Below are 19,652 nucleotides of genomic sequence, written 5' to 3'. Positions count from 1 at the left end.
GCTGCCGGCTGCTGAAGGGCGGGGCGACGCACGCTGAGTACGCAGGGCAGGGCATCACGTGGTGACGTGGGGGGGCGGGGCCTCCCGGAAGCGAGCGTCGCGCGCGCCCCCGTGTGGCCAGGCGGGCCGGGGCGCCGTCCTGGCGGCTCAGCCCCGCCGCGCCCCCCCCCCCCCCCCCCCCCGCCCTGTGCAGCCCCCCATCTTTCCCCTCAGCCCCTGCCGTCTAGGCTCCCCGCTTCGCCTGGCTCCTCGCCTCTGCATCCGGAGCTGGCTGGATCGCTCTCTCCCTATTGAAGCTCAGAGACCAGGACTCGAACTCGGTCCCTGACCCTTCCCTCATTGACAGGTGCTGAACCAGCCCAGCCCGGTTTCTACTTCCCGGAACGTTCTGGATCAGGCCAGGAGGCTGAGAGGGTGAGCAAGAGGGAGGTGAGGGACACAGCCGGCGGCTCCCGCCTGTCATCCCGGCCTGAGGATCGCGGTTCAAAGCCAGCCTGGGCAGGAAAGGAAACATCGAAGAGCTGGAAGGGTAGCTGTGGCTCAAGTGGTAGAGCGCCAGCCTTGAGTTCAGGGTCCTGAGTTCAAGCCCTATGACCTACCTACTACACTCATTACAATAGCCACCCCTCATCTACGCTGGGAACCCCAAACCCTGGGATAATCTCCCAGAAGCCTGGCTCCAAGGAATGTTCTTGCTTGTTCTTAATCTATCCATTCATCTAGATGTTTTGTCCATACTAAGAATTGAACTCAGGGCCTCACTCTTTTTTTAGGGGGGGGGTCTGGTCGTGGGGCCTGAACTCGGGGCCTGGGCGCTGTCCCTCAGCTCTTCAGCTCAAGGCGAGCGCTCTACCACTTGAGCCACAGCGCCACTTCCGGCGTTTTTTTTCTTTTTGCTTATGTGGTGCTGAGGAATCGAACCCAGGACCTCAGGCATGCAAGGCAAGCGCTCTACCACTGAGCCACCTGCCCAGCCCCCTCAGGGCCTCACTCTTGCTGGGCAAATGGTCTACCATTTGAGCTAGGCCTCCAGCCTTTCTTGTGTGTGTGTGTTGAACTCACTGTCTACGGGCTGGGAAGGTGGCTCAGTGGTAGAGCACTTGCCTTGCATGCATGAGGCCCTGGGTTCGATTCCTGAGCACCACATAAGCAGAAAAAGCTGGAAGTGGCGCTGTGGCTCAAATGGTAGAGCGCTAGCCTTGAGCTGAAGAGCTGAGGGACAGCGCCCAGGCCCAGAGTTCAGGCCCCATGACTGGCTAAAAAAAAGAAAAATGAACTCACTGTCTACAGCAGGCTGTGAACTCAAGGCTGATGCTCTGCCACTAGAAATCACACGATCAGGGTGACATTGTTCAAAAGGAAATGTACTCCTGCCAGGCGCCCAGGCCGGTGCTCACGCCTGCCATCCCAGCTCTTCAAGAGGCTGAGACCTGAGGATCACAGTTCAAAGCCAGCCTGGGCAGGGAAGTCCATGAAAGTCGCACTGTGGCTCAAAGCTCAGGGACAGCGCGCCCAGGCCCAGCACCTGTATATCCTTCCCTGTTTGTTTTTTAAACTTCTTCGCTGAGATATGACCGTCTGTTCCATCTGGCCCTGCCACGGGGGAGCCCGTGGTGCGAAGATCTCGTGACTCAGAGCAGATTCCATCCTGGCCAACTCCATAGAGGATGGAGGCTTTTTCCATGGCTCCCCACGGCTTTCCAGGCTGAGTTCCAGGCTCCTGGCTGGGATGGGGCTCTGCCTGCCCCCCAGGCCCCCCTTCCCTGCAGCCTGCAGCGCACCTGCTCTCCCAGCACACGCTTTTTACATGCTCTTCCAGCTTTGGGGACAGTCTTGGGATTTGCACTCAGGGCCAGCTCCAGGCGGGCGCTCTACCACCTGAACCACAGCGCCACTTCCAGCTTTTTCTGCCTATGGGGTGCTGAGGAATCGAACCCAGGGCCTGCTGCATGCGAGGCGAGCGCTCTACCACTGAGCCACCTAGAGAGGCGCTTTGATTGGTTATTTCCTGCCTCTCCAGCCGCCCCTGGGAGGAGCCGGCTGCCCAATCCCCGGCTGTGCTGTGGGCGCTGGGGCGGTGGCGGCCCCGCCCGCTATTTTGTGTCCTCCGACCGTGAAGGAGCCGCGACCCTGTTAGGTGCCACATCCGGGTTCCTGGGTTGGTAACCCGGCAACGACGGGTCCGCCCACGCAGGGGTGGGCGTGCGGTTAACGGCCGCAGCCGGGCTCCGCCCCCGTCGCCATAGCAACGGGACACAGCCGGGGCTCCGCCCCCGTCGCCATAGCAACGGGACCCAGGACCCGGCGGCCCCGCAGCAGCGCCCGCAGCCCGGGGAGCGGGTGGGCCGAGCCGGAGCGGGCTGAGCGAGCGGGGAGCGTTAAACGGAGTCACCCCGAGGGGCCGGGCCCGGCACTGGCCGGGGTGTGTGGGGGGAGGCGATGGCGGGGGAGGGGGGGAGGAGGGGAGGGAGGAGGGGAGGGAGGGGAGGAGGGGGAGAGGAGGGAGGAGAGGGGGGAGGAGGGGAGGGAGGAAGGAGAGGAGGAGGGAGGGAGGAGGGAGGAGGGGGAGGCGATGGGGGAGGGAGGAGGGGAGGGAGGAGAGGGAGGGGAGAGGAGGGAGGGGGAGGAGGAAGGGAGGAGGGGGAGGAGGAGGGACTGGAAGAGGAGGGAGAGGGAGGAGGAGGGGGAGGGAGGGGAGGAGGGAGGAGGGACTGGAAGAGGAGGGAGGGGAGGGAGAGGAGGGAGGGGAGGAGGAGAGAAGGGGGAGGGGAGGGGGAGGAGGAGGGAGAGGAGGAAGGGGGAGAGGAGGGAGGGGGGAGGAGGGAGGGGAGGGGGGAGGAGGGAGGGGAGGAAGGGGAGTAGGAGTTTTTGGAAGAGGAGGAGGAGGGAGAGGAGGAGGAAGGGGAGGAGGGGGGAAGAGGAGTTGGGAGGGGAGATTGAAGGAGGGGTTGGCTTCAGGGGTTGGCATGGAGTCTGGGTTTCCAGATGAGAGTTGGGGCCCCTGGGAAAGACAGGAAAGGCTGGGGGTCCGGGAACGCACCCTAGAAGCAGCAGGGTCCTTGATGGAAAGCAGGAAGGGTTAGAGTGCCCCACACCATTGGTACCGGCCTGTAATCCCAGCCACTCACAAAGCTGGGATCTGAGGATGGAGGTTGGAAACCAGCCCAGGCAGGAAAGTGCATGAGACTTTTTTTTTTTCAGTGGTGGGGTTTGAACTCTGGGCCTGGGCGCTGTCCCTCAGCTCCTCAGCTCAAGGCGAGCGCTCTATACACTTGAGCCACAGCGCCACTTCCAGTTTTCTGGTGGTTCATTGGAGATAAGAGTCTTGTGGGGGGCCTGGGAAGGGGACTCAGTGGTAGAGCGCTTACCTTGCATGCATGAAGCCGTGCGTTCGATTCCTCAGCCCCACATAAACAGAAAAAGTCCGAAGTGGCACTGTGGCTCAGGTGGTAGAGCGCCAGCCTTGAGCTGAAGAGCTGAGGGACAGCGCCCAGGCCCAGAGTTCAGGCCCTACCACCACCACCACCACCAACAACAACAACAAAGTCTTGTGGACTTTCCCACCCAGGCTGACTTTGAACTGTAACCTTCAGATTTCAGCCTCCTGAGCAGCTGAGGTGATTTGTGTGAACCACTGGCATGTGGTTCCATGAGCCTCTTGTGTCCAGTAAACCAACAAAAATAAGCTGGAAGTAGGGCTGAAGCGTAAGTGGTAAAGCATCAGCTTAGAGTAAAAACATCTCAAGACAGTGCCCAGGCCCTGGGTTCAAGTCCTAGGACTGGCAGGAGGGAAAAAAGGAAGAAGTTGGGAATCTAAAGAGACTTCACCAGGCACCGGTGGCTCCCGCCTGGCATTCTAGCTACTCAGGAGGCTGAGATCTGAGGATTGTGGTTCAAAGCCAGCCTGGGAAGGAAAGTCCATGAGACTCTGGTCTCCAATGAACCACCAGAAAACTGGAAGTGGCGCTGTGGCTCAAGTGGTAGAGCGCCAGCCTTGAGCTGAAGAGCTGAGGGACAGCGCCCAGGCCCTGAGTTCAAGCCCCACAACTGCCTAAAATGAGACAGACAGACACTTCCTAAAGATGAGAGCGGGGTGATGGAGGTCCGGGGCGATGGAGGTCCAGGGCGGTGGAGGTCAGGGGTGATGGAGGCCAGGGCAATAGAGGCAGGGGCAGTGAAGGCCGGGGTGATGGAGGCCGAGGCGATGGAGGCCGGGGTGGTGGAGGTCAGGGGTGATGGAGGCCGGGGCGATGGAGGCCGGAGGCGATGGAGGCCTGGGCAATGAAGGCAGGGGCGATGGAGGCAGGGGTGGTGGAGGCTGGGGTGGTAGAGGTCAGGGGCGATGGAGGCCGGGGCGGTGGAGGCTGGGGCGGTGGAGGCCGGGGCGATGGAGGCGGGGGCGATGGAGGCGGGGGCGATGGAGGCGGGGGCGATGGAGGCCGGGGCAGGGTACCTGCCAATGGCAGGGAAGGATGTGAAAGTTGATGGAAACGCAGACCTCCTTTCTCAGAAGGACTGAGTTGGATCTGACGTCAGAACCTTCCATCTTCCACTCGGGACAAAGATGTCGGATGAAGATGACCTGGATGAATATGAGCCGGACCAGGAGGATCTGGAGAGAGAAGATGAGGAGGAGAAGGAGACGGAGGAGTCTGAGGAGTTCAGGAAGGACGTGGAGGAGTCCTCAGAGGAAGTGAGAGCCCAGAAAGGGTCCTGGGCCTGGGGACTAGGAGCCCAGTGGGGTACACCTGTCACCCCAGCTGCTCAGGAGGCTGAGGTCTGAGGATCAAGGTTCAAAGCCAGCCCGGGCAGGCCAGTCCATGAGATTCTTGTCTCCAATGAACCAGCAAAAAGCAGGAAGTGGTGCTGTGGCTCAAGGGGTAGAGCGCCAGCCTTGAGCAAAAGAAGCTCAGGGACAGCGCCCAGGCCCTGAGTTCAAGCCCCAGGCTGGGAGAGACACGTGTTCTGACTGATCTTCCTGTTTTAGTGGATGCCCAACCCCCTGACGGAGGCCTTGCTGAAGGAAGGCCTTTCGCTGCTGTGTAAGACGGGCAACGGACTGGCTCACGCTTATGTTAAGCTGGACGTGAAAGACAGGTGCATTTCTGGGGGGCTCAGAGGCGGATGGGGGGGACTGTTAGACCCCCATCTACTTTCCCACTCTCATTTCTGGGTGTTTGGGTAGAAAAGCGTGGCCCTTATCTTCAGCTCTGTGGGAAGAGCCCCATGGAATTGACATTTTGGGGTGCTGTCCCTCAGCTTTCCCCATGAAGAAGGCTGGCGCTCTACCTCTGGAGCCCCTGTGCCACTTCCTGCTTTATTGGGTGGTGGTGCTCGTGGGGCTTGAACTCGGGGCCTGGGCGCTGTCCCTGAGCTTTGTTGTTCAAGGCTGGCGCTCTACCACTTGAGCCACAACTCCACTTTTTTTTGGCTTTTTTGGTGGTTCATTGAAGAAGAGTCTCAAGGACTTTCTTGTGTGGGATGGCCTTGAACCAGGATCCTCAGATCTCAGCCTCCTGAGTAGCTGGGATGACAGGCGGAAGCCACCAGTGCCCAGCTTTCTTTCTTTCTTTGTTTTTTTGCCAGTCCTGCCTTGAACTCAGGGCCTAGACACTGTCCCTGAGCTTCTGCTCAAGAATGGCGCTCTACCACTTGAGCCACAGCACCACTCTGGCTTTTTCTGCATATGTGGTGCTGAGGAATGGAACCAGGGCTTCCTGTGTGCTGGGCGAGCACTCTCCCCCTGAGCCACCTGCCCAGCCTGAGGTCCTGGCCTCTTGGTACCATTTTCCCCCCATCTCCAGATGTTGATTCCTTTCGTGCCAGGGGGGGGCCGGGATTCGAACCCGCCGGCCGGCTCTGCCTCTGTCCTCCACCTCCCAGGGACCTCACGGATATCAGCCTGCTGAGGACCTTCATCCACCTGCGCTACGTGGACATCTCGGAGAACCACATCAGCGACCTGTCGCCCATCAACTCGCTCACGCACCTGCTGTGGCTCAAAGCGGACGGGAACCAGCTGCGCAGCGCCAGGCTCAACCAGCTGCCCTACCTGCAGATGGCCAGCTTCGCCTACAACCAGATCACAGACACGGAGGGCATCACCCACCCGCGCCTCGGCAGCCTCGACCTCAAAGGTAGCCTGGGCCCCGCCCCCCCCACCCGCCTCCTCTCTCCTTCCCTCCCCCTCCCCCGAGCTCTGTCTCTCTCTGCCAGTCCTGGAGCTTGAACTCAGGGCCTGGGCGCTGTCCCTCAGCTCTTCTGCTCAATGCTAGCACTTGAGCCACAGCCCCCCCTTCTGGTTTTCTGGAGATAAAAGTCTCATGGACTTTCCTGCCCGGGCTGGCTTTGAACTGTGATCCTCACATCTCAGCTTCCTGAGTAGCTGGGATTACAGGCATGAGCATCGGTGCCTGGCACTGAGTGCTTCATGATTCTTATTCTTGCTCTCCCCAAGGGAACCAAATCCGCGTGGTGACGAACCTGGACCCGGAAAAGCTGAGCAATCTGCACACCCTGGAACTTAGGGGGAACCATCTGGAAAGCACCACTGGGATCAACCTGCCCAAGCTGAAGAACCTCTTTCTGGTAGTCCACTGTCCTGGCTAGTTGGTGTGAGGAGCGGGCATTGTGTGGGGTTCCAGAAATTTCAGTTGCTGACATCACCACGGTGACAATTAACTTGGTACCCAAGGGGGGGAGACTCAAGGTTAAAACACACACCGTAGCCAAGGGCTGGTGCTCACGCCTGTAATCCCAGCTATACGGAGGCTGAGATCTGAGGACCACAGTTCAAAGCCAGCCCAGGAAGGGACAACTGGGAGACTTCTTTGCAATTAAACAGAAAAAAAGCCTGAAGTGGTGTGCTGACTCAAGTGGTAGAGCACCATCTCAGTGAAAAAGCTCAGGGGTGCCCAGGTCCTGAGTTCAAGCCCCAGAAAAACAGACATCACCTGAGATGAGAACAGAGATGATTTGCTTTGATGGTGAGGGCAGCAAAATGTGTTACTGGGGCCCAGGGAGCAGGCTAAGAAAGCTACTGGTTGTGTGTGTGTGTGTGTGTGTGTGTGTGTGTGTGTATACGCATGTGCCAGGATTAGGGCTTGAACTCAGGACCGTAAGTTTTCAGTGCACTTTTAAATTTTGCCCATCCTGGAGCTTGAACTCAGGGCCTGGGCGCTGTCCCTGGGCTTTTCCCTCAAGGCGGGCGCTCTACCACTTGAGCCACAGCACCACTCCTGGTTTTCTGGTGGCTCATGGGAGATCAGAGTCTCACAGACTTTCCTGCCCCGGCTGGCTCTGAACCTCGATCCTCAGATCTCAGCCTCCGCGTAGCTGGGATTGCAGGCGGGAGCAGCAGTGCCCGCTGCCTCATCCGTGTCTCCCGGGCCCAGGCTCAGAACATGCTGAAGAAGGTGGAAGGCTTGGAGAATCTAAGCAGCCTCACCACACTGCATCTTCGAGACAATCAGATCGAAAATCTCAGCGGCTTCTCCAAGGAGATGAAATCCCTGCAGTACCTCAACTTGCGGTAGGCGCCCCGGAGCCCCGCCCACTCACCTAACCCCGCCCACTCAAAGCCCTGCCTGTTTCCCCCAGCCTAGCTCATCCATCTAAGCCACGCCCACTCGTGAAAGCCACGCCCACTCGCTTAATCTGCCGTGGCTCTCCACCCGGCCAGTTATTGTGTTGGCCAGACCTGGGTCTTGAACTCAGGGCCTGGGCGCTGTCCCTGGAGCCACACTTCTACTTCGTCCTTGTCTTGCTAATTAGTTGGAGAGAAAAGAGTCTCGCAGACTCTCCTCTCTGGGCCGGCTGTGAACCGTGATCCTCGGGTCTCAGCCTGCTGAGTGGCTGGGATGGCAGGCGGGAGCCCCCGCGCCCGGCGCCTCTCATCTTTTTCAGCCCCCAGCTAGGTCCCGACTTCCCCCTCCTTCCTGCTTTCCACACCTTCTGCACGGAGACCCTCAGAATCTGTGGCCCCGAAGTGCTTACATTCACTGAGTCCGCCATGATTAAGACCAGACTTGCCCGGTACCGGGGCTCCGGCCTGTCATCCCAGCGACGCTGGAGGCTGAGGTCTGAGGATCTCAATTAGAGGCCAGCCTGGGCAGGAAAGTCCGTGGGATTCTGGTCTCCAGTTTGCTCTCCCTCCCCCCGCCGGACGTCAGTAGATGGGCGGCTCAGGTGGTAGAGCGCCGGCTGCCAGAGGCGCTGCCCAGGCCCTGAGCTCCAGCCCCAGTCTCGGCACACAGGCGAGCGGAAATGCGAGCGGCCATCCCACGGGCGCGGCCGCGGCTGCGCGGCCCGGCGCGGGGCTGAGCGCGGGGAGGGCGGGCGCGGGCGCAGACGCCTGTACGTCCAGCAGGCCGGGCCCGGGGCGCGCTCCCAGCGGGTGAAGCCGGGTCCCGGTGCCCGCAGAGGCAACATGGTGAGCAGCCTGGGCGAGATCGCCAAGCTGCGCGAGCTGCCCAAGCTGCGCGCGCTGGTGCTGATGGAAAACCCGTGCGCCGACGAGACGGACTACCGCCAGGAGGCCCTGGTGCAGATCGCGCACCTGGAGCGGCTGGACAAGGACTTCTACGAGGAGGAGGAGCGCGCCGACGCCGACGAGGTGCGCCAGCGGCTGAAGGAGGAGCTGGAGCAGGAGGCGGACACGGAGAACGACCTGGAGCACGACTCGTCCTCCGTGCCCCTGGTCTAGCCGCGGAGCACGGTGAGGGGCTGGACGCCACGGCCTGGGCGCCAGCTCCGGCTTTCAGTGGTGCCCGGGCCGGCTGTGAACCGCGATCCTCAGGATCTCAGCCTCCTGAGTGGCTGGGGTGACAGGCGGGAGCCGCCGGTGTTGGCCAGGCCCGGGAGAAGGGGGGGTGGGGGGTGGGCAGATCTGATGAAGGCTTAGGACCCGAGGTCAGAGGTCAGATGCCCAGGAGGGCGGGGACTGCCGCGCGGGGGGCGGGGCACTCGTGGAAATGGACGCCTCAAGTTTGGGATGGGGGCGGGGAAGGGGCGAGCAGTTGGGCCTGGGGGGGGCAGGAGTGGGGGGGCCGGGGAGGGAGGCCGGGTGGGTCAGGGGGAGAGGTCAGGGCGGGAGGGGCCGGGCTGGCACTGGGGGGGCAGAGGCTCCACGCGTGCCGTTTCTCCTCAGGAGACCATGACAGCCCCCCAAGACCTCCTGAGCTCCGCCGGGACCCGAGTCACCCGCGAGCTGGAACCCCTGGGGGTGCGGGGGGCCCGGGGTGCGGGGGAGCCCGGGGTGCGGGGGGGCCCGGGGTGCGGGGGGGCCCGGGGTGCGGGGGGCGCGGGGGTGCGGGGTGCGGGGGGGGGGGAGGGCCGGATGGAGGGAGGGGAGCCTGGGGGGGTCAGGGACGATCGGGTTTCGAATAAAGAAGCTTTTTTGGTCCTTGTGAGTCTGATGGTTTGTGGGTCACAGAGGCAGCGGGGAGGGGACCCCAGAACCCGGTGGGGCCGCCCCCGCCCCCCCCTCCGCGCTCGACGTGCGGCGGCTCCTGACTCAGGGGCTCGGGTCACGTGCGCGGCGGGCCGCAGGCCCCGCCCCTCCCCCTCCCCCCCTCCCCTCCTCCCGCCTCCCTCCTCCTTCTCCCCTCCTCCCTCCTCCCTCCCCTCCTCCCGCCTCCCTCCCCTCCTCCCCTTCCCCTCCCCCCTCCCCCCTCCTTCCTCCCTCCCCCCTCCCCTCCTCCCTCCTCCCGCCTCCCTCCTCCTCCCCTCCTCCCTCCTCCCGCCTCCCGCGTCCCTCCTCCCTCCGCTCCCTGCGCCGCCGCCGCCGCCTCCACCGGCTGATCCGCAGCCCCCAGGTGATGCCCCGGCCTCTGTCCCCCGGCCCCGCCGCCCCCGCCCCCGGCCCGCGGAGCCGCGCACCTGCCCTGCGCCGCTCCGGAGCCGCAGCCAGCCCTGCACCCCGGTATCCCCGGAGCCCCAGCCAGCCCTGCACCCCATCCAGCCCTGCACCCCCTCCAGCCCTGCACCCCCTCCAACCCTGCACCCCATCCAGCCCTGCACCCCCTCCAACCCTGCACCCCATCCAGCCCTGCACCCCCTCCAGCCCTGCACCCCCTCCAACCCTGCACCCCATCCAGCCCTGCACCCCCTCCAACCCTGCACCCCATCCAGCCCTGCACCCCCTCCAACCCTGCACCCCATCCAGCCCTGCACCCCATCCAGCCCTGCACCCCATCCAGCCCTGTACCCCATCCAACCCTGCACCCCATCCAGCCCTGCACCCCATCCAGCCCTGCACCCCATCCAGCCCTGTACCCCATCCAACCCTGCACCCCATCCAGCCCTGCACCCCATCCAGCCCTGCACCCCATCCAGCCCTGCACCCCATCCCCGGCGCCCCATCCCCGGCGCCCCATCCAGCCCTGCACCCCATCCAGCCCTGCACCCCATCCAGCCCTGCACCCCATCCAACCCTGCACCCCATCCCCGGCGCCCCATCCCCGGCGCCCCATCCAGCCCTGCACCCCATCCAGCCCTGCACCCCATCCAGCCCTGCACCCCATCCAGCCCTGCACCCCATCCCCGGCGCCCCATCCCCGGTATGCCATCCCCTGCCCCATCCCGGCCTCCGCGGCGCCCACCACGCCTCAGCCCCCGTCCCCGGCCCGCGCCCGCGCCCGCCCGCCCCGCCCGCTCCCCGCGTCCCGGCCCTGCCGGGCACTGGGGTGTCTTCCCCGCCCCCACTTCCCCGGGGCCCCGCCCCGCACCCCGCAGCCCGGGGGCTCGGGCCCGGCTCGGGGCCGTTTGGGTTGGGGGTTCCGGTCGAGGTGTGGGGGCGCTGCGTGGGTGGGGGGCGATCTGGGGGACCCCGGCGTCGCGGCCGCTCCCTCCCCCACTGCGGCTCGTCCGGGGGTGCCCCGCCCCCCACTGCAGTGCCCCCCTCCTCACCGCTTTGACCTTGGGGGGGGGAGCCCCTCCGCGACCGCAGCCCGCGCTCCCGCCCCCGCCCGCCGCAGCGGCCGGCCCCGCCCACCCGAGGCCCCGCCCACCCGAGGCCCCGCCCGGCGCCGCAGGGCCACGCCCACCCGAGGCCCCGCCCGGCGCCGCAGGGCCACGCCCCTCCAGGCCTCTCACCGTCTTCTTCTCCACCCAAGGAGAGGCCGCCGTCATCATGTCCATACAGAAAATCTGGGCCCGCGAGATCCTGGACTCGCGCGGCAACCCCACGGTGGAGGTCGATCTGCACACCGCCAAGGGTAACGGCTGCTCTGCCGAGCGGGGCCGGCTCGGGGGACGCGGGGGGCGTGGGGGGCTTCTCCCCCGCACAGGAGGGATGGCAGGCTGGACCGGGGGTGGCGGGGGCCCGAGCCACGGCCGGCCTCTGCCCGCCGCGCCCTGCCTGGGCTGTGCTGCCGGCACTGCTGTGTGTGCGTGGCTTCCCACTCGTGCCCGGGTGCTTCAGATGGATGGGGGAGGCTGCTGCAGATGCAGCTGGCGCAGCGCGTGTGTGCGCGTGCCCGCGTGTGTGCGCGTGCCCGTGTGTGTGCGCGTGCCCGCGTGTGCGCACGCCCGTGTGTGTGCACGCCGGTGTGTGTGTGTGCACGCCCGTGTGTGTGCACGCCCGTGTGTGTGTGTGTGTGTGTGTGCACGCCCTGTGATGGTAGTACAGTGTGGGAGAGGCTGGAAAGGCTGGAGGCTGAGTTTAGAAGGCAGTCAGTGACTCACGCCTGTAATACCAGCTACTCGGGAGGTTAGATCTGAGGATCTCAGCTCAAAGCCAGACCCTGCAGGAAAAAAATCCATGAGACTCGTATCTCTAATTAACCCCCCCCCCCGAAAAAAAGAGAAAGAAAGAAATGAGACAGAAGCGGAGCTGTGGCTCAAGTGGTAGAGCGCCAGCCTTGAGCAAAAAAGCCCCATTGGACAGCGCCCAGGCCCTGAGTTCAAACCCCAGCACTGGCACCAAAAAAAAAAAAAAGTAGGAGTCAGAGGGCTGTAGCTCACGCCTGTAATGCCTGCTACTCAGGAGGCTGAGATCTGAGGATTGAGGCTCAAAGCCAGCCGCAGGCAAGAGAGTCCGTGAGATTCTCATCTCCACTCAGCCAGCACAAAGCTGGAAATGGAGCTGTGGCTCAAGCAGTAGACTACCAGGCCTGGAACAGAAAAAACCAAAAGATGGTGCGCTAGGCCCTGAGTTCGAATCCCAGCACTGGCGCCAGGAACCCCTGCTGTCTCCTCATGCCTTGTCTTTTCCCAGGTTTGTTCCGGGCTGCTGTTCCCAGTGGAGCCTCTACGGGCATCTATGAAGCCCTGGAGTTAAGAGATGGAGATAAACAGCGCTATTTAGGCAAAGGTGAAGCCTTTGTCTTGGCCAGTCTGTGCGATCAGCGTGATTTCTCCCCTCCCCCTCCCACTCCCCCTCCTCCCCCCCCCCAGCCCAGCTGCTCCCCTATTCCCTCTGGGGAAAGGCTTGCCCCCGGCCTAGTCTAGCCATTCTCCTCCCCCCTAGGTGTCCTCAAAGCCGTGGATCATATCAACAGTACGCTGGCACCAGCCCTCATCAGCTCAGTAAGACCCCCCCCCCCCTTTTTTTTTTTTCTGGGGACACAGGACCAGAATTCTGGAAAGGAGAGAAGAATGAGACTCTTGATCTTTTAAGGATCACAGTTAGAAGCGGGGAAGAGATGGAAACGATCGATTATTGCCACCTGTTCTAGGAGAGTTCCTTCAGGTCCCTGTCTGGCACCTGAAGCTCATGCCTGTAATCCCAGCAGCTCAGGAGGCTGCGATCTGAGGATCGCAGTTGGAAGCCAGCCCCTGGGCAGGAAAGTCTATGAGACTCTTTTTATCTCCAGTGACTCACTCCCACCACCACCAAGAAAAAAGCCAGAAGTGACGGCGCTGTGGCTCAAGTGGTAGAGCGCCAGCCCTGAGCAAAGAAAAAAGCTCAGGCCCTGAGTTCAAGCCCCAAGGATGGCAAAAACTAAAAAAAAAAAAAAACCCACACAAAAGTTGCCATGATTCTGCTACAGGGGCCTGGGGAAGCTGTGTGTGTGCGGGTTTGGGGGCCCTGTGCCTTCGCGCGCACCCCTGGGTGACGGGGGGCTCTGTCCGCAGGGTATTTCCGTGGTGGAGCAGGAGAAACTAGACAATCTGATGTTGGAGTTGGACGGGACAGAGAACAAATGTGAGCAGGGGCGGGGCCAGGGTGGTGGGCGGGGCGTGTGGTGGGCGTGGTCAGGGTGGGCGGGGCCTCCTCCAGGGGTAGAGCTGGGCCTGGTGTCCTGGCTCCTGAGTGTAATCCAGGCTGAGACTTGGGGGGCGGGAGGGGGGGGAAGGATCCCAGTTCGAAAGCCAGATGGGGGCAGAAAAGGCCCAGAGACCAAGTTAAACACCAAAAAGCCTGCAGTGGCGCTGTGGCTCAAGAGGTAGGAGCATCAGCCTTGAGCAGTGAAGTCCAGCCAGAGCATGAGGCTGTGAGTTCGAGTCCTCACGTTTCTTTCTTTGGCTGAGATCTTTGGGGGAGACCGGATGGATGGAGAGGGGACTCCTCTCTCTCTCTCTCTCTCTCTCTCTCTCTCTCTCAGCCAAGTTTGGCGCCAATGCCATCCTGGGCGTGTCCCTGGCCGTGTGCAAAGCCGGGGCAGCTGAGCGTGACTTGCCTTTGTACCGACACATCGCCCAGCTGGCGGGAAACTCCGACCTCATCTTGCCCGTGCCGGTGAGCACCGCCTTGACCCCTCCCTGGGGCCTTTGCGGATGGGAGGATGATCAAGGCAAATGGAAGCCGGGCTCTGGTGCGCGCACCTGCCATCCCAGCTACTCAGGAGGCTGAGATGTGAGGATCGTGGCTGGAGGCCAGCCTGGGTGGGAAAGTCTGTGAGGCTAGGAGAGGGTGGGGGACTGGGGGATGGCATTTGACCTTTCTGTCTACGCATGGATCCCCAGGCCTTCAACGTGATCAATGGCGGCTCCCACGCGGGAAACAAGCTGGCCATGCAGGAGTTCATGATCCTCCCCGTGGGGGCCGAGAGCTTCCGAGATGCCATGCGCCTGGGGGCCGAGGTGTACCACACCCTCAAGGGTGTCATCAAAGACAAGTACGGCAAAGACGCCACCAACGTGGGGGACGAAGGCGGCTTCGCCCCCAACATCCTGGAAAACAGTGAAGGTGAGGTCTACAAGATCCCCCTCCACTCCCCCTCCTAGGCTTTTCCAGGGGGGGTCACCCACCGCCCCGGCCTCGGGAGGGACGGTAGAGGGCCCTGGAATTCTTACAACCCCCCCAAGAACTCGGCTGGGCACCCACGGCTCCCGCCTGTCATCCCAGCTACTCAGGAGGCTGAGATCTGAGGATCACGATTCAAAGCCAGCCCAGGCAGGAAAGTCCCTGAGACTCTGATCTCCAAGGAACCACCAGAAAACCAGAAGTGGCGCTGTGGCTCAAGTGGTAGAGCACCAGCCTTGAGTGAAAGAGCTGAGGGACAGCGCCCAGGCTCAGAGTTCAAACCTTATGACTAGCCAACAAAACAAAGGAAAGAAAAAGAATATGTTAAGGTTCAGAAGTGAAATTACCTGCATCTATTTGAACCAGGGTTGAAGATCTTTCCAACTCATTTTTTTGCTGGTAGTGGGACTTGAACTCAGGACCTCCACATTCTCAGTCATCTGCTTTCCCTCCCTTGCTTGCTTGCTTTCTTCCTTTCTTCCCTTCTCTCTCTCTCTCTCTCTTTCTTTCTGTCATGGGGCTTGAACTCATGACCTGGGCGCTGTCCCTGAGCTCTTCAGCTCCAGGCGGGCGCTCTACCCCTTGAGCCACAGCGCCACTTCCCATTTTTGAGTGGTTCATTGGAGATCAGAGTCTCACAGACTTTCCTACCGGGGCTGGCTTTGAACTGTGATCCTCAGATCTCAGCCTCCTGAGTCGCGGGGATTATAGGCGTGAGCTACCCAATCCTGTGCTTGGTGTTTTATGTTCCCATCAATAATGCTACCTTGTCACATCATCATCATCATCATCATCATGCCAAGTTTCATGGTCCCAGTGGAATCCAGCTTCTAGAAACAACTTCCCTCCCCATCTGCCCAGACACCCCAGCCTCACCTTCTCCGATCACTGTCTCCCTCCTCCCTCCCGCTGCTTATACCCGTCCCCTGCACCCCATCTGTAGCGCTGGAGCTGGTGAAGGAAGCCATCGACAAGGCGGGGTACACGGAGAAGATCGTCATCGGTATGGACGTGGCTGCGTCCGAGTTCTATCGTGATGGCAAATACGACTTGGATTTCAAGTCTCCGGCTGACCCTTCGCGCTGTATCACCGGTGACCAGCTGGGGGCGCTCTACCAGGACTTTGTCAGGGATTATCCGGGTAAGAGGCAAGGGGGGGGCGGTCAGGTTAGAGGTGACTCAGAGGGGAAGTGGGGGGCCAGGGAGCAGAGCCAAGCAGCCTCTGCAAAGGTGGACTTTGTATACTGTGTGAGATACCTGTGTGTGTGTGTGTGTGTGTGTGTGTGTGTGTGTGTGTGCACCAGTCCTGGGGTTTGAACTCAGGGCCCGGGTGCCAGCCCTGAAGCTTTTCTGCTCAAGGCTGGCGCTCTACCACTTGAGCCACACTTGGCCTTCTGGTGTTTTGCTGTTTCACTGGAGATCAGAGTCTCCTGGACTTTCCTGCCCAGGCTGGCCTCGAACCGTGATCCTTAGATCTCAGCCTCCCGAGGAGCTGGGATGACAGGCAGGAGGGAGACACTGGGTTGGGCAGTTCTGTTTGTGTAGGGAACTGATCAGAGTTAGGGACTCTGAGCCCCTCCTGCTGTGCGAAAGTTCTAGAAGGAGCCAGAGCTGGAGAGAGGGAAGAAAGCACCACCAGGCAGGGAAGTATGACACTGTAGTGTTCTCTCTCTCTCTTTTATTTACTCATTTAATCTTAATTGATTTTTCTTTTTTTGGTTGGTCGTGGGGTTTGAACTCTGGGCCTGGGCGCTGTCCCTCAGCTCTTCAGCTCAAGGCTGGCGCTCTACCACTTGAGCCACAGCGCCACTTCTGGTTTTCTGGTGGTTTATGGGAGATCAGAGCCTCACGGGTTCTCCTGCCCGGGCTGGCTTTGAACTGTGATCCTCAGATCTCGGCCTCCTGAGTTGCTGGATGGACAGGCGGGAGCCACTGGAGCCTGGCTGCTTTTTGTTCGTGTGTGCCGGCTCCGGGGCTTGAACTCAGGGCCTGGCCCCTGTGTCCCTGAGCTTTTGTGTTCAGGGCTGGTGCTCTACCACTTGAGCCATCCCTGACCTTCCGGCTTTTCGGGTGGTGAATGGGAGCTAAGAGGCTCAGGGGCTTTTCCTGGCCTCGAGCTCCGATCCTCAACCCCCAGCCTCCGGAATAGCTAAGATCGCCCAGCCACCGGCCCCCCTCTGCGGTCTCTCTGCAGTGGTCTCCATCGAGGATCCGTTTGACCAGGATGACTGGGCGGCCTGGTCCAAGTTCACGGCCAACGGCGGCATTCAGGTGGTGGGGGACGATCTGACGGTGACCAACCCCAAGCGCATCGAGCGGGCGGTGGAAGAGAAGGCCTGCAACTGTCTGCTGCTTAAAGTCAACCAGATCGGCTCGGTCACGGAGGCCATCCAGGCGTGAGTGACCGGGGGACGCTGACCAGCGCTCTGCGCGCCTGCGCGGCCCCGCCCAGCATCCTCCTCCCAGACCCCGCCCTCCTCCCGACAGCCTGGGATTGGACAGCGATCCGCCCTGGGCAGCGCAGCGGGTGTTACACCCCAGGTTGGGGCTGGGGGAGGACGTGGAGGGGGGCTCATTGCCGGTGTGCGGACACAGGTGCAAGCTGGCCCAGGAGAACGGCTGGGGCGTCATGGTGAGCCACCGCTCAGGGGAAACTGAGGACACCTTCATTGCCGATCTAGTGGTGGGACTCTGTACGGGCCAGGTGAGTGAGGGACGTCTTTGGGGGTTCAGGCTTCCAGCCTCTTGGGGCGGGGGGCGAGGTAGAAGCGTTGCTGAGCGCCGGTGGCTCCCGCCTGTCATCCTAGCTACTCAGGAGGCTGAGATCTAGAGGATCGTGGTTCCGTGAGACTCTAAAAGTACAACAGCCAAGTGCCTGTGGCCCTCCTGTCAGCCTAGCTTTTCAGGAGGCTGAGATGTGAGGTTGGAGGTTTAAGGCCAGCCTAGGCCAGCCGGCCTAGACTCGCCATGCGGAGAGCCTCTTATCTCTGATTAGCCAGCAAAAAGCCAAGTGGAGCCGTGGTTCAAGTGGTAAAGCACCAACCTTAAAAAAATAAAAGCCAGGCAAGTATATGGAGATTTGTGTTTAAGCCTCAGTACTGACAGGAAGGAAGGAGGGAGGGAGGGAGGGAGGGATACAAACAAATAGTAAAGGATGGTCAGTAAAATTTGCATTACAGAGAAATAAGTACTAATTGCAGTATTTAAAACTGGGTGCTGTGGCTCACGCCTATAATCCCAGCTGCTCTGGAACAAAAAAACTCAGGGACAGCGCCCAGGCCCTGAGTTCAAGTCCTCCCACCACCCAAAGAAAAGAAAATTGCAGTATTTAGACATAGCACCATAAACAAATACAGTACACCACAGAAAGCAGGGTTAGAGGGGTGGCTCAAGTGGTATTGGACCAGCTGAGCAAAATGGTCGCTGAGGCCCTGAGTTCAAATCTCAGTAGCAGCACAAGAAGCCGCGTAGAGGATGGGAACAGAACTCCCCTCCCGGAAGGGAAGGGGGGTGGGAATTGCTGCTTTTCTTTTGGAATATTTCAGATCAAGACGGGCGCCCCCTGCCGCTCGGAGCGTCTGGCCAAGTACAACCAGCTAATGAGGTGAGGGCCTTGTGGGGCAGAGCCTGAGCGGCCGGTCCTCTTCCCATTCCACGTCCGGAAGTAGATGACCTGGGAGCCAATGGCTTTACTGATGGCGGGTAGTGAGCTCAGCAGCTCTCTGGAAAGCCAGACGTGTTTCTGAGCCCTTGGGAAGGAAACTCAAAAACCACATAGTGAGCTGGGCGTTGGGAGCACACGCCTGTAATCCCAGCCAGACTCTGGAGGCTGAGATCTGGAGGATCGTGGTTCAAAGCCAGTCCAGGCAGCATAGTGCTTGAGACTCTTGATCTCCGTGCCAAAAAGCCGGAAGTGGAGCTGTGGCTCAGGTGGTAGAGCGCCAGCCTTGAGAGGAAAAACTCGGGCACAGCGCCCAGGTCCTGAGTTCGAGTCCCAGTAGAACACACACACACACACACACACACACACACACACCACACACACACACACACACACACACACACACAGACTAGGCGTCCAATCAGGATCCTCTGCTCTCTCCGACTCGTTTCTTTCTGTCTGCTCTCAGAATTGAAGAAGAACTTGGGGGCGAAGCCCGCTTTGCTGGGCACAACTTCCGTAACCCCAGTGTGCTCTGAGCCCCTCCGCCCACCGCACCCCATCTTCCTGGAGCCTCCTTGCTGTCCTGCGGTAGCTCACCTGCCCCCCACCTTGAGCCCGCCCCGGGGGGCACCCACGAACCCCACCCTGGCACTCCTGCGCCCCTCCTGCTCGGCTTTCCTCCACCCTGCGCCCCATCTTCCCCCTCCCCTCCCCGGTGTGCAAATTCTCCTCTCTCCCTGGCTTCCTTCCTGTCCCCCCCCCCCCCCCCCCCCCGTTTCTGGAGAAACCGGAAATGAGAATGTGGGTTTGAAGGGTGCTCTCCCGCGCCCCGCCTCCGGCAGAGCGAACTGTGCGCCTGCGCCCTGGGCCTCAAGGTTGCTGATCGGGCGGATCGCTGTTCTTCACAGCCTTTGCGGCACCGCAGCGGGCCCGCAAAGGGGCCCAGGCGGAGTCCTGGCCCGCTGCGGTCCTGCCTGCACTCACTCATTCACCCTGCTCATCCTTTTCCCATCATGCCTGAGGCCTCACGCTGGGCCTGACTTTTGACAAAGCTATGCATCTGGATGCCATGCTGGGGGGCTAGGGGTTTGTTCACACGACTCGGGGTGCAGGGCGAATGGAAAAAGAGCCCTCTGTGTGCGGGCCTGGACCGAAGCCTGGGTGGACCAAGAGTTGGGGCTGTGTCTGGGGGGGAAACGCGCTCCCCTGCGAACCCCACCCCCTCCCCAGGCCCCTAGGTCTCCCCTTCTTTCCTGCAGCTGTAGCCGTCCAGCCGCCATCCTGCAATTGCCCCCAGGCGCCGCCATTAAAGTCTGAATCCCTGCAACGCGGTGTGCGGCGTCTCTTGGACAGCTGTGTGTGTGTGTGTGGGGGGGCCAAGCTGTGTGCAGTAGCGCACGCCTGGCATCCCAGCCACAGGGGCTGGCATCTGAGGATCCTAGTTCAAAGCCAGCCCAGGCAGGAGAGTCTGCCTGATCTCTGATCTCCAGTGAACCAGCAAAAAAGACAAGTGGTGCCGTGGCTCAAGTGGTAGAGCACCAGTCCTGAGTGCAAAAGCTAAAGGGACAGTGCCCAGGCCTTGAGTTCGAGTCCCAGGACTAGCACAAAAGAGAAAAGATTGGGCCACTGTGGCTGGGGGGACAGGGGGAGTCCTGCCCAGGGTTCGAGTGATTTGGTGCCTTTTTTATATCGTGTCAGTTGTGGGGCTTGAACTCTGGGCCTGGGCGCTGTCCCTCAGCTCTTCAGCTCAAGGCTGGCGCTCTACCACTTGAGCCACAGCGCCACTTCTGGCTTTTTCTG

At 61.4% G+C, this 19,652-nt stretch overlaps 2 protein-coding genes across 4 annotated transcripts; both read left to right on the top strand.

Annotated features, from left to right (window-relative positions):
* Positions 1-2,340: 2,340 nt before the first annotated feature.
* On the top strand, positions 2,341-8,704 carry Lrrc23 (leucine rich repeat containing 23). 2 transcript variants are annotated; one of them, XM_042672453.1, is made up of 7 exons: positions 2,341-2,422; positions 4,514-4,693; positions 4,988-5,097; positions 5,884-6,137; positions 6,458-6,588; positions 7,395-7,531; positions 8,422-8,704. In XM_042672453.1, the coding sequence occupies exons 2-7, from the start codon at positions 4,565-4,567 to the stop codon at positions 8,702-8,704; spliced, it is 1,044 nt and encodes a 347-aa protein (XP_042528387.1). In that variant the 5' UTR covers positions 2,341-2,422; positions 4,514-4,564. The 2 variants fall into 2 exon arrangements, with proteins under 2 accessions (XP_042528387.1, XP_042528386.1); XM_042672452.1 differs by having other exon boundaries at positions 2,344-2,422; positions 4,511-4,693.
* Eno2 (enolase 2) lies at positions 8,644-18,620 on the top strand. Of its 2 annotated transcripts, none has more exons than XM_042672451.1 (12): positions 8,644-8,716; positions 11,115-11,216; positions 12,218-12,313; positions 12,470-12,528; positions 13,078-13,147; positions 13,548-13,681; positions 13,909-14,131; positions 15,132-15,329; positions 16,383-16,584; positions 16,784-16,892; positions 17,734-17,792; positions 18,319-18,620. In XM_042672451.1, exons 2-12 carry the CDS (start codon positions 11,132-11,134, stop codon positions 18,386-18,388), a joined length of 1,305 nt encoding a protein of 434 aa, XP_042528385.1. In that variant the 5' UTR covers positions 8,644-8,716; positions 11,115-11,131; the 3' UTR covers positions 18,389-18,620. The 2 variants fall into 2 exon arrangements, with proteins under 2 accessions (XP_042528385.1, XP_042528384.1); XM_042672450.1 differs by lacking the exon at positions 8,644-8,716 and adding an exon at positions 9,775-9,815.
* Positions 18,621-19,652: the final 1,032 nt, after the last annotated feature.

The sequence above is a fragment of the Dipodomys spectabilis genome, unplaced genomic scaffold (genome assembly GCF_019054845.1).
Source record: "Dipodomys spectabilis isolate Male_0828 unplaced genomic scaffold, ASM1905484v1 ptg000713l, whole genome shotgun sequence".
In the NCBI taxonomy this organism is placed as follows: Eukaryota; Metazoa; Chordata; class Mammalia; order Rodentia; family Heteromyidae; genus Dipodomys; species Dipodomys spectabilis.
The sequence above is the reverse complement of the archived record's forward strand: the minus strand, read 5'-3'. Positions and strand labels throughout refer to the sequence as shown.